At 36.1% G+C, this 14087-nt stretch overlaps 1 protein-coding gene across 1 annotated transcript in view; it reads right to left on the bottom strand.

Moving 5' to 3' along the window:
* Positions 1-3111: 3111 nt before the first annotated feature.
* SNTG2 (syntrophin gamma 2) overlaps positions 3112-14087 on the bottom strand; it is a 295649-nt gene continuing 284673 nt past the window's right edge. Inside the window, exon 17 of the mRNA XM_067294829.1 lies at positions 3112-3248. Within this exon, the coding sequence (XP_067150930.1) occupies positions 3117-3248 (132 nt within the window). The 3' untranslated portion in view covers positions 3112-3116. The remainder of the gene's footprint in view (positions 3249-14087) is intronic.

Here is a 14087-nt window from a genome sequence, read left to right as displayed (position 1 = left end):
AAAGAAATACAAGGTCCTGTGGAAGTCCTATATAACAGCTGCATAACTAGCTGCTTGTTACATTTACCCAGTCTCTGCCAACTTCCTCAGAAGACTGGGTAAGATTTGGAATTTTTTCAGTGTTTAAAGGGTAGGAAAAAACAAGTGAATTAACAAGGTACTTCAGTTGCTTCATTAAAAATATGTTTGGAAAATTATTTCTAAAATACAACTTTAAAATCCAAAGCGGGAATTTATAAGACCTTATATTACATATACCTTATATCATAATACTGTTACAGAGACTGATTTACACAAATCAGAAGAAAGCTACTGTCTTGCAAAAATGGAAGAGAACTTAACTCACCAAAAGACTCTAACAGAATTTAGTAATTCCATGAGAAATATCCAGTTGCTTTTGTAAAAAAACTCTTTGATTTATTTTCTTTGAGCATTCACAAAGCTGTTCTAAGAGAAGGGGTAACAGGAAAGGGAAAACAGGATTATGAGCAGCAGAATGAGAAGTCCTCAGTAGAACTATAAATACAGTTTTGTATAAATATAACAGACTGAGAAAATTTAAAAGAGAAAATGAGAAATAATTTGCAAGAAAATGCATGTGTTATCAAATATAATCAGTAAGTTACAAGTAAGAAGAGAGAATGGGCACCGGAAAGAATTGTCAAAATGAAGGACTAGAGGTATCTTTATGGTTCCAGGCAAATTAAGAATTATTCTTTGCCAGAGAGATATTATTTTATGGCCCCCTAAAGTTAAGGCTATTAAAATTCAGAAGAGTCTTAATCATAACTTTTATATGCAATTAGCTTGTTATTGTCTTGTTTCATTCAACTCCCATGGACTTACTACATTTTTAATAATGTTCATTCTGAATTGCAGAACTTTTCTGTAGAAATGAAAGATTATTTAATAAACTAAGCTTACTCTCTGTTAAGCTTTTGTTCACAATATTTAGAAAGACGCATTATATTTTTACCACATAATATTTAAAACATTAGGTCTAGAGGCCTGAGTGTGTAGTCTTAGTTCAGTAGTAACTGGTGCAATTTTCCACTCAGTTACACTAGTTTCATGTTAATATTTAACTTCATATAACAGATAATAGCAGTACAACAAAGTAGAGGAGGAATTCCATCATTCTTCCACCTACAGTCTCTCTGTCATTTATAACTGTTCATGCTAATAACTGAAAATTGACTGTAAGAAAGCTATTCTGATTTTATTGCTATAATTTGTGAATCTTAAAAGCTCAGTAAATACAAAGAGTGGAAAAATGATTAAATGAGACATTTTGCATAAAAACATGTTCTATAAACATAATTAATGTAGTGTTTTTTGAAAAAAAAGAGATGATAGTTGTTAAAAATACCATGCTGTTTACAAATATTTAAATTTAATTAAAATATTTCTCATCTTTGCTAAATATTGTTTTAATAGAACTTAGCTCTCCTACTGTGTCTCCTTGCAAACAACATTAGAACTGCAAACAGTGTTCCCATGGTTAAGATGAATTCCTCTAAGGATCCGATGTATTGGTAGTGGAAATAGGTAATCCTTATGGTAGGAGCAGATCACTTGGTTTAGGCACTTTACTTCTCCCTAAGTTTTAGGTGGACAGAGAAGGATCCTTTTAATGTAAGTGCCTAAGGCCCCACTGCAGTCTGCCAGGAGAGCTACCTGGCTTAAGACTGCAAGAGGCTGATCTTCTCTGCCCAACTGTAAGCACCTAAGTTACAAGAACAGAAGCCTCACCTAAGGGCTTTTAAAAGCACCTACCTCTTTTCCTTAGTAAATAGTGAATTTAGGCTTTTGCTTTAGAACAATTCATTAGATTCCTAAAATTTGGAGAGAACTTTGATGAATGGGGTCCATACACACTATGATGAACTATCCATATACACTTGTCTGCTTTTTTTGCTTGCTGCCTCAAAATTGCACTAGAGAACAACTGTGACTTTTATCACAGAAATCTGGAATACTTGATATTAGGGGGATGATAGGGACTATCAGCCAAAATAAAATGTGTTTCTTTAATAATTTTTCAACAGCAGGAACCATTATAAGCAAGTGATTTCAGAAGGGAGATTAGGAATATGTCAAAAAAAGAGCCATAGTATTTCCTTAGTAAGCAGAAACCCCACTTAGCTTCTGTATAAGCATACTGAGTCAAGATTAGAACTGTAGAAAAAAATGGTAGATGGATGGGCCAGCAAAATCTTTATGTCTAGTTATGTTTACCTTACACCTAAAGCATCTACCTCTAAACAAAACAGTTATTAAAGAAGCTGTTCACAATCACACATAGGGTTATAACAGAGGATACTGTCAACTCAGTCTATGAATGAATAAATGAATGATTCGTGAAAGTTTTATCAATAAAAAGAAAAACTTAGGGCAAGTTTTCTAAAAGAGGATGCCTACAGTTAGGCTCCTTAGGGTGGGATCCTACGCATGCCTCTTCAGCTGATCTAACAAGATATTTTAATACACAATTAGTATTATCTTGTGCGTACTCTGAGATTACTTCATATGGTTAGAGTCAAGTGTGTGCTTAAGTCCTTTCCTCAATCAGAGATAGAGTACTTAGTGCTTTGCCAGAGCTAATTCTCAGGCCTTAAAATAACTGGATGGAGGAATTATTTTTTCAAATATAACAAAGCAAGATAGAAGTTAATTCCCATTGCAGTTTTTGTCAAAAATTAGCTCTTTTCCACAATATGATATAGAAGTTGTCTATGTGCCTCGAACTTTTCAAAATGGATTGAAACTTGAAATTTTGGTCACATACTTTGCAAATGTTGGTTCATGTTTCTATGTAGCATATGGGGTATATATGACCATGAGAACAGAAACTGAAGTGACACCACAAATATTATAGAGTGAATATTTGCTTTGAGTTTTAGATTAACGCCAAAGACAACAAACTGATTCAGTTTGACTTAATGTTTGTTAGCTCATCAGATTCAACAGCAATGAACAGTGTGAAAACTGTTAACACTACAGATAACACAACTATAGGCTTCTTATAAAATCACAAAGTTGCAATATTGTGCATGAAATAGCTACTTTCTTTAAGAAAATAATTATTTTTCATAAGCACGACAAATAATCTGATTTCAGTTACTGTACATATATTTCCTTGCAATACTCTGGCTGTCCATAAATACTGGATCCACAGATGCCACTTTTGCTGCTATAAAGGAGTGAATACAGTGTAAAACTGCTGTCAGATCCTGAAATTCAAGTTCCTGAAAGAGGAGGAAAGAGAAAGAAAAAAGAGAAAAAAGGGAATCATATTCAGGTTTATACACATTTTATGTAAACACAGAAAAGACTGGTCAGCAAACAACAATGGAATTTAAATGAAAATTTGAATCTCTATGGGAAAGTGTAAAGTTAAAAGTGTTATTCTTAAAAGATATATAACCTTACCTCTTTCACTAGTATGAGTATGTCATTTTAGTTTTCAATCTTTGTGCCGCTTTATTGTTGGACAATGAAAGCAGACTCAACTTGCAAGAATAAATATCCAACATATTTTAAAATATTTGAAGGAGTAAGGACAGTTGGGGCAGATGTGGTGCCAAGATACAGCCAGGAGGGGGGTGAGGAGGACACATACTTTGGCAGCCTCTTGGGAGTCAAATAATCAAACTGATAGGACAGAGGCAGGACAGAAGCTGAGGTAAAGACACACTACAGTCAACGTAGAGAAATAATGGCTGGATATGAAATTCATATGTCCTAATTCAGCAAGAAGGGCAGACTTACTCCCAACCAGTTCTCGAATCCCTTGACTTCTATAACTTGCATTTAATTACTTGTGCACAAATTACATCATTTCTTTTTCCCAGTTTTCCCAGACAGAAATGGGGTAATTTTTTGCAGAAATACAGCAAATATAGTGTAAAAAACATGTTTCATTTACATTATACTGTGATTTGTAAAGTCTGCACCTGGTAAGTATATTGTGTGGATATTTGGAAGAGTTTTTGGTTTGGAGAGAAGACATTTGCTTTCAATGGGAAATTTATTTAAAGGCATTGGTTACATTAGTTCATCATGGCACACTCTATATGCTTTCTTTTAAAAAGAAATCAAAGAACTGGACTTTTGTTTTTCCTATCAGAGTATTTTATGTTTATCTTCTAAACAAAATTGCTTCAAACAGTATATCTGGAATTCAAGGTTACTATTCAAGAAAAGCTAATCATCACACCAATTTGGGATCAAAGGCTATTTACTTGGCAGGAGTGGTTTTGCTACTAATAATGAATGTCTTAAACTGTTAACAGCTATTTATGGTGTTTCATTTTGTGACACTTTACATGCCCAGGCTGTACTCAAGGAATCAGTGACTGAAATTATTGGAAATACTCAGGAGGATAAGAGTTACCCACATGAGTAATGACTTCAGGATCAGGCCAAGCTTGCTAAGAAGCGCTTTTGGAAAACAAAGATACCTGTGCATATCTACTTCAGCCATAAAGAGTATGGTGCATTTATATGGCACCTTTGATCTTTCAGGGACCCAGAAGTCTGGAGTTACCATAGGTATTTTGAAATTGGACCAGGATGATAGAGGTCATCTTTACGTACTATAACCTACGACTTTTTTAACTACCACAAGTAATCAGAAACTCTGCTTTTCATCTTGTCCAGATTTACAGTGTTCATCAAAAGATGTTTGGCATTTGAGAGATTTATTTTTCCATCATGGGATATTTTTTTCCAATGTCTGTTACTATCCTATTTCCAACTCTCTTGTGATTAAGCACTCCCAGAGATAAATATCTTTTTGTTTCTTTTCAACGGCTTTATTTTATCGACTTTTTTCTTTGAGATGCTTAGTTTGATTCCCTTGGAAGCTACAGATAGCAAGACAGGTGTCCTTGTAAACATACTGATATTTGAACATACTGTGCAGTAAATAACAGCTATCTTTTTTATGCTATGGTGACAGATAGCTGTATTATTTTTAATAAATATTTTACATATCTCTTTTGTATGATAGAATCTTACTGTCTCCTCTTCTATGACAGTAAAGTATTATCAAAATGCTGGGTCACTGTATACATCCCCAAGGACAGTAGACAATGACTAACTCAGGCGTTGATACACAATAAATAATACTGTGATTTCATTACTGGAAATCAACTTGTGAGCAAGATTGGCAAGCCAGGATAACTTTCTTCAGGGAAAATCTTCAAATTAGATTAGCCATATCTCTTTGCTCCTGCTTGGCAGAATCCCCAGGGTAAACTAAATATACTTTGTATTGAAAAAGCTGTACCTGGCTCAGTAGAAATCAAAAATCCATTTGGATTTGTTAAGGCACATCTAGTAAACAGTGATACTGGACACAATATTTCAGTTTAAATATGGGACAAATTGCTTGATTTCCCCCTTAGACAAGCGCTAATCAGAGTTTTCACATGAAAGATGTGTTCAGCAAGAGTCTGAATAAAAAGAACTCACTGGGAATTATGAATGATTTTTAAAGAAACTGTTAAATCTTCCTTGATTAAAATTATCACAGACATAGGATCATTGCTGATTTTTTTGTACTATCTAGGCTGTAAATAGGAGAATGCAAATAATTGTGGATACTTATTCTGCCTCAACTATTGCAGAAAAAAAAATTGGTATTTGCCTTTCTACTATTCCTTTCTACTTTCTACTATTCTACATTTCAAGAAATAGTCAGGGGTCCTGGTGGAGTTGTGAAGAGAATAGGAAGTGCTTCATCAGGCACAAGTGGGAAATAAAGTAAAAAGGGGAGAGAAGGAGAAGATAACTTATCAGACTTAGCATTTGAGGGCTCTGCTTCATGCTGAAGATGAGACGCTGTACTGATTTTTTCAATCAATTGTGCACAGGTTCTTTACAACCTCAGGCACATGTAGTTTATTGTTTCAGTGATTTTATTTCCCACTAAGCACATTTATTATCCTCAGAGAAATGTAATTTCTCATTATTGTCTACTTTCTCCAACATAAGGTGGCAGTAAACAATATTACTATGCAGTAAGAGTGATAGAATGATATTCAACAGGCTCCCAAGATATGCTCTTCCCGAGGTGTAACAGGCATTACAAGTGCCTTTATCTTCTGTGAAACACCCAAGAAAGCTACAGGGAAAGGCCTGCTCAGACACTATAGCCTTGGGACAGAAAAAGTTTTGGCAACCAGCTGTCTTCCTTCTGGTGCTTGCTCAGTGCAGACAAAAGCCTTAGAAAACAATGCTTTCAGCCCCAAGTCCTGCAGAGCATACTTAAGTAGAGAGTTTTAGATGCATATAATAATCAATCCTGGGTGGCTCATGATCAGACAATCACATTTTAACTCTTTCCAGAATTTGGAAACACAAGAATTTCTCAATGAAACAGCTTGGAGACTTTGTTAACAGAAGTGAAGTGACTCTCCATTCCATTCAATAATTGTTCTCCAAAATTACTGACCAGTTTTCCTATAGCTTTCCAAGAAAAAACAGCTGAATTCAGGCATTATGCATAGCCATTTTTCATGCTATTACTTTAACTATTAAGTTAAAGTAATAAGTAATTTAAAACAACTTATTATAATGAGATATGTTATACAGCGTGCCTCTAGTTTTCCTTCTGTATAGTGGGTGAACATTTTAGTTTTTATAACTATCACAATAAAAATCACATATTCTTTTATCTGAAAGCAGCTAACTCAGGAGAATGGATTACAGAAACATGACAGAAAATTAAGGAAACTTATATGAGGTGTCCAGATCAGATTCAGGTCTTGGGAGACCGACTAATATTCATCTTTTGTTGCTTTTAACAGCAAAGCTCTGCTTTCAGGGTGTGTAAAACATTCCATGTATTTGCAATGCAATTCAAAGTGCTATCCAACTTCCCACTGCTCAGAAACTCTCACAGTCTCTAGTCAGCCGTGGCAACGTTATCATAATATCATATTCAGCAAGATGTTGTTACCTGTGTATATTTTATTGCAAAAAAGTTCATAAACCCTTAACATGATTTAAATGCTGCACTGGACATGCTTCTGCATTATCAAAATGTGAACTTTGTAGTCTCCTCTAGGACGGGATACAAAACTATAAGGACTCTTGGGAAAGGCAGGTGGATATTACAGCTTTATTAAAATAAGACAGAGCTGCTTATGTAGGGAAGAAGTATGTTTTGACAAGATTCCAGCCTGCTTTGTTAAAAAAAGAAAAGGCAGGGGGAGGAAAGAAAGGAAAAAGGAGTGAGAGAGAAAGGAGAGAGAAGTGGGGAGGGAGAGGGAGAGAGAGAAGAGAGAGGAGAAGGCGAGAGAGAGAGAGAGAGAGAGAGAGGCTGGTTCTCTCAGCAGCTCTAGATATTTTTTTGTCATGCTGCACCTCCATTTCTGTGGTAAGCTTATTGTTGTTCCTATGAATTGCATAAATGTGAAAAAGGTAAGAAAGGATATAATATACCTTAACTGGAATAAAACTATCCACTGTAGAAGTTCTCATTCTGAAATGTGTTAAACAGCTATGAATCCCTATGAATTTAATGGAAATTACAGACTGACACTTCCAAGATTATAAAATAATGGCAAATACAAAACACTCCTACACTCTAATAAAAACAATAGGACCATAAGCCGATATTACTGATGAGCTGAATGTACTATTTTTGTCATCCATGTCTAGTTAAAAAAGAAAAAAATAAAGTAACATTAAAGAAAAAGGCAAAACTCTCTCAACCTCTGCTCTTGCATGCTTGCTAGTCAACAGATTAAGAAATAATTACCCTAAAAGAAGAAAACTCTTTTGAGAACTTATAGCAAAGTGAACACTTAGGTAACGAGTAATAACTGGCATTCACTTGCTGAAGTATTCATTTGGGCCTCATACTCAAAATTAGATCTCATTGTGAAAGAAAAATGAAGAATAAAATGTTGGTGAAAATCCTTTGAGGAATTTAAGCCCAGATAATCTTTATTATGATTTTTTTTTGCATAATAAACAAACCACTTATTCTATTTTGATTGACAGATATGGAGCATGTATGGAAATACGTTTCTAAATATATTTTATTGAATAGATGCATACTGTAAATAAATACAAATTAATATAAACACTGTCAGAAAAATCTAGTGCTATTATGTAACTTTCATTGTTCAAGTTTTCTGAAACTGAAATGAAGTACACACTTATATTTTTCAGTAGAATACAACCCTTAATCTAAAACAGTATATCAGCTTATATTAGTGTATCAGCTTAGGATGCCATAGTCCTACAGTAAGTTAGTGCCACAGGGTGCAGCACGTACACTATGTCCTGCAAGGAAGACAAAGCTTTGCTGTGTCACAGCTCCCCTATCACCATTTAGCTCCATCCTCTACCATCTCAGACCCACCACATTAGCAACTCATTGACGTGACACTGCTGAACATTCAACACACTGACCAAATGCCCCAAAGAGCTGAGAAAAGAGTCCTTTACAAACCTGCTCATTTCTATACACCAGCTTTATTCACATCTAATCTATATCTGTTTATCAAGACAAACAATCAGAGGCAACCTAACACAGACTGCAGGCAGGACTTCAGGCTGCCCTGACAATGTGAGGTGAATAATCATAGAAAGATACAAGAAGATCAAAGGTAAGGATGTCTCAGGCCTGGCGACAGTCCTTTCCAACACACCTTTTGTGGATTCCTCATTGCTTCTGTTAGAGTTTGGAGTGTGGAACAAAACTGGAGAAGCCCCACCTGTGTGCATGAGAGAGCTTGTCTAACCTGATGAGATTTACCTTTTGAATATTAATTTTCTGCTATTATTTCTATCTAATATAACTTATATATAGTTGAAAGAGGAGCAGTATTGCTAAAACTGTGTTTTAAGTGAAGACAGGCTTTATTTTCTCCAGTTAACACTGCAGGTCCCTCAATTTGGAGGATTATTTTCAAGAGGGATGCTAGTTTGGGAAGCTGTTATAGAGCAGGGTAGCCAAATGGGTGGCTCATGTAAGTACTCTACAGGCAGTTTACCAGTTGATTCACTTTCCAGCGCTCTCATGTCTTCGATATTTCATATATGGCATACTGCTTTACAAGACCGAGTGTCAGGTTATGTTAGGTTATTTGTGGGGGTGAGCAATCATGTGGGACCATATGAAGAGAGGAGCAGAGCCCTGGAGGTGTCCTGTGCAAGGCTCAATTAGGGGTGGCCCACGATGGTGGTATCAGAGGACTAGGGTTCCCTCTGTGGCCTCACACATCGGAAGCACTCACAGATCCAGCTGATCACAGTAATATTTGACCAGAGGATCAAAAGTATGAGTAAGGCTGTGGTGCTTGCTGTCTGAGGGATATCTGATGTCCATGCTGACTGCCTTTACAATCCTGATGGTGGCTCACCAGAGGCAGATGTTGGGAAATGGAGAGTCACATATATCCAAAGCAGAAATTGGAGTGCAGATTTGTGTGGGCTGAGGATACAGCTTGTTCAGAGGACTGGTATTGTGCTAGCGGATACAGCTTGCAGGCAGCTTACAACAGAGAAAGGGGAAGAGGACTAGGGTTTTAGCTTGGAAATGTGGATTTGGTAGGAAGATAGGAACTGCCTCCTGGTTTGGGGAAATGCAGGTGCTGCATAGTCAGGTGACATGAGGTGGATATATCTCTTAGCAATAGACCATCTGGAACACTTTTTTTAGGGTAGAAATTCGGTTTCTTCAGTTTTAGAATGTAATGAGAATTTCTCCTAGAAAATAACACCGATGCCACTTCTTTCAAATGAATGCATTGCTCCCATAATCTATGTTTCATTTGATACTCTATTTCTCTCCATACCCAGCCAGGCAGACCACTGGGTAACTAATCATGTCATGCACTCTGTGTCATCTAACTCCACCCTTCTGCTTGTTTGCCCCATCTGTGATTGATGTTTTTACTTTAATTAAGGTTCTCAGTACATTTCTATATGTATTTAGAAGAATTTGTGTGTGTCTAATATTTCACTAATCAGGGCTATTTCAGTTTACTGTATATCTCCTAATAAGTGGATTAAGTACAACAAAGGCATTAGAAGAAAGACAGCAAGAGAAGAACATAAAAGATTGTATTAAAGCAGTGGGAGGACGAGACTGCAAAACTGTCAGCTGGTACTGAGAATATGAAATATGTACACATTGCACTGATTGGCATCACTACATATGCATTGCCAAGTAAGAAAAATGCTTGCTCTTTTCTGTCCACCCACCTAAAAGAGCTGAATTTATTATGTACCATAAAAAGCTTGCTTGCACAGGCCCATTGCACCACTACCACACAACACTTAATTTTATCGATTACTCCGAGAGCTGTTGGATCACCATTTGAACAAGTCACGAGCCTGCATAATACGACAGGTAGACACTGTAGACACTGATAGATAGCGTTATTGTGCCCTGTGTATTCCATGGCTTCTTTAAGGACATTGGCAAGCCTCATTGTTTATTAGTTGTTGACAAAACTACAAATATTACTACTATATCCTTCAGCACATTATTTCAGTCCTTCAGATTAAAACGATAATCAGACTTTTTGGAAAAAAAAGAACAGATAAAGATAGCTAAGATTTTAAGTCTCGTCAGCAGAAATCATCAAAACAGCAGAAGAAAATCTTGAATTTCTGCTATTTTTTTTGACAGTTCTAAATCTCAACAAGTATGCCAGGGCTTGGAACTGATCGTTGCCATATCATGGTTAAGAAGAGCAAATGTATTAGTAGCTCACAGCTTGTTAAGATTGTCGCAAATATGCAAAGATAAATTATCAGCAATGGAATGAGGCATGAAAGCTTGTTCAGCTATAAACTTTTAGTTGGCCTCCTGTTTGTGTCTGTCGTTTGCACAAACAACAGAATGATAAGCTAAAATTGTGCTTTTACCTTGCAAGTGTAACAACCAGTTCCATGATGCCAACAGTCTGTGACAAATGAATTGCAACTCTATCTATAAATTGTACTTAAATTTTTAATACTTGTTCTACAGGGATCTGGAAGAGTCAGACAGCTCTTCACTTCCAGCTTCAGTGATTCTAAATGTCACTGTCTCCTGTTAAATCTGTAACACTTTTAAATGTTGCACTGGCGGATGCAAACTTTGTTAACGCACAAGAAATTCATTTGAAAAGTTGTTCCAGAGATGCTTGTCTAGGAGCAGCCAACTAAATTAATCTCTTCCAGCAAATATTAACATAAATTTCAAACAGCAATCAGACTGTCCAATCCTGCCACACAGGCAAAGTCTTAACTCTTATCCACCATCATCTTGTGAATCACTACCAAGCTCTCAAGATGTTCAATAGTAAACTGCCAGATGTCAGCAACAAAAGACCCATGTTAATAGAAATGCAGAAGGGTTTGAGTACTAGATTAGAGATAAATGTTGCTCTAAAGAGACAGCTTTGCTTGTACTCTCTTTAACTTGCCATATCTCTCAACAGTACTAATGTGGAATAAATATTCTGTCAGACAAATACAGTGAAATCTAACAAAAGCAACCCAATTGCTGACATGTCCTTGACCATGCTGCTGAAGTTTTAAAGAGAATGGGATTTGCTGCAAAACTATGCTGAAGAGTTTAATTGCAAAAGCATACCATGATGAATACTCTCTGAAAATACAAGTGTTGAGGTCTGAAGTCAGTGAACAAAGGAAACTGTATGTACTAAGATAAATATACAAGGTTCTCAAGTTATATGCCTAACAGACAGGAACTGTATGGGACAAAATGTAGCTGAAGCTTTGTTATGGCTCACAATAATCAAGTGACACCATGATTTCTCTTAGTGGATCATTCTACTGAACATTATGTTATAGTAGTATAAGCAGAACACAAAGAGCTGTCTTCAGGCTTGCCATTGCTCCTGTTTCCCACCAAAAATAAATTGGTCTTGTGCTGAAAGTAGCATTGCCTTAATTTTAATTGCTAGTGACAATTATTGAAAATAATATTTTTCATATCTAAAAAGTACACCATTTGCAAAAATGTCAAATCATTAATGCTGAGAATTCTTTTTATAAGGTCATCCACATTGTTTTGTTTCAAAATAGTAGGAAGATATGCAGAAGAATAAAAATTCTGAGTCTCTTTTCTTTGTTCTTTCCTTGATGAAATATTTGAGACCAAGTTAGTAAAAAAGGAAATTTAGTGAAGAAGGAGAAATAAGCTCTCTTTACCTTTGCAGTGTGAATGAATTGCAAAAATATAATACCATCTTTTCTACAGAGTGAAAAAGAAAAGGATTAAAAAACTGGGAAGAAAAGGAAAATGCTCATATGGCTCAATTAAAAAGAATCTTACATTCCAGGTAATTACTCCTTAACTGGGGCAGATAAATTATCAATATAATCCTAGAAGTATTAATTTTGGTTAAAAAGAAGAAGAAAAACCCTAAATCTTGAAAACTCAGTATACATGTCATGTAGGCTAAGAATACCTACTATTATTAAGATTACTTGTCACTTCTCAGTATGGGATCCTGCATTCAGGTACATAAGCTATGTACAACTTTGCCAAATTTTGAATATTTTGGTTGATATTTACCATATCACCTTTCTGCAAAAGATTACTTTTGTAAATAAAATTTCAGCCAAAACAGTTTAATCATTCCTGAGAAGATGTGTGGGGAAAATCTATTATTTTGCCCATATTGAAAAGCTCTCATGACATTTGCTTTGAAAAACTCTAGTATCCTCAGGTTTCTCGGGGAGACTCTGAAATTTGGCAGGGGGACGAGGTTTGTATCAGGACGTCATTTTTTACTATTCCTGTGAAATTTGCCCACATTTGTTAATTGGGAAATATAGCTGGCAAAGATAAAATTTTCACTGAGCATGCTCCAGCTTCAGACTTCAACCATGTAGAAATTAAAGGGGTATGAACCTGGAGCAGGGAAATTCAGGCATGTTATACCCCTCCATTTTGCAAGCAACTGATTGAAACTACTTTTATATTTTCTCTTTTAATCACTGTTTGTGTACCTTATAGTAACTTAATTTAGGCAGTATTTACCAACATTATTTATAAGAATGTTATGTGGGACTATGCCTAAGCCAAAACAGATCACACCTATTGTTTCTCTCTAGAGCAGTTATCCTGTTAAAAATGGAAAGGGAGCAATTTTGATATAATCTCTTCCCAACAATCTCTCCCATTTTCTGGAATCTTACACATCAGTCTGGACTTTTCAAACATGACTTCTACCAGCTTCTAAATACTGCCAAAACTAACATTAAAAATATTTTAACCACCTATCTTCTATATTCTGACTCATGTTTGTAACTGCACCAAAAAAACATGAATAGGCAGCTCCAGCTCAAAGAATTCCATCTCTTTATTCAAGGAAAACAGTCTTGCACAATCCTTACAAACTCCACACTAACATCATGGTCCCAAAATGCTTCATAACTAACCACTGTCTTCCCCCTCTCAAAACAACCACAGAGGCACCCCTTCATAAAGATCTATTCATGTGCTAAGTTGCAAACACATAATTTTTTCAGTATGTTTTTAAAAACATTAAGTCTGATTTCCTACAGGAATGAAGCGATGAAATCACATATGTGTGCATGTGTGCAATTTTTGCTTCATTTGTCAAAGAGGTGGACACCTTGAAGAAACTGAACTTGTAGAAGCATGGTGGAAGTTGCTGGCTAGCTTTGAGAGGTCCTGTTACCACCACACGCCAAGGCAAAGGCAGGGAGAGCATCGTCCTTTTCTGTTCTGACCAGCAGCTGGGGGCAGCTGCTCCCTGGCCACCCATCAAACAAGGGTTATCTAACCAGTTAATACACACATACCTCCAAACCAGCTAAAAAAAGTGCTTTCTATTTTCCCACTGTCAGCATGGACAAAAATATGCCATGACTTGAGAGTAGGATGGTTTCATTGCACTAACTTTTGGGGGATTTCAAGGATTTGGGGTAGAGACATCACTGGAAGTATTAAAGGTACAGTAAGTTTGGGAAAGTACTGAAGTGGGAAACTATGAGGGGAAGCTGTAGGGAATATGAGGGACCTTAAGGAGACACAAATATTAGGAATCTAGGCCTTATTAGTTCCTTTGAGCAGAAAA

Source organism: Apteryx mantelli, chromosome 3 (assembly GCF_036417845.1).
Source record: "Apteryx mantelli isolate bAptMan1 chromosome 3, bAptMan1.hap1, whole genome shotgun sequence".
Lineage (NCBI taxonomy): Eukaryota > Metazoa > Chordata > Aves > Apterygiformes > Apterygidae > Apteryx > Apteryx mantelli.
The sequence above is the reverse complement of the archived record's forward strand: the minus strand, read 5'-3'. Positions and strand labels throughout refer to the sequence as shown.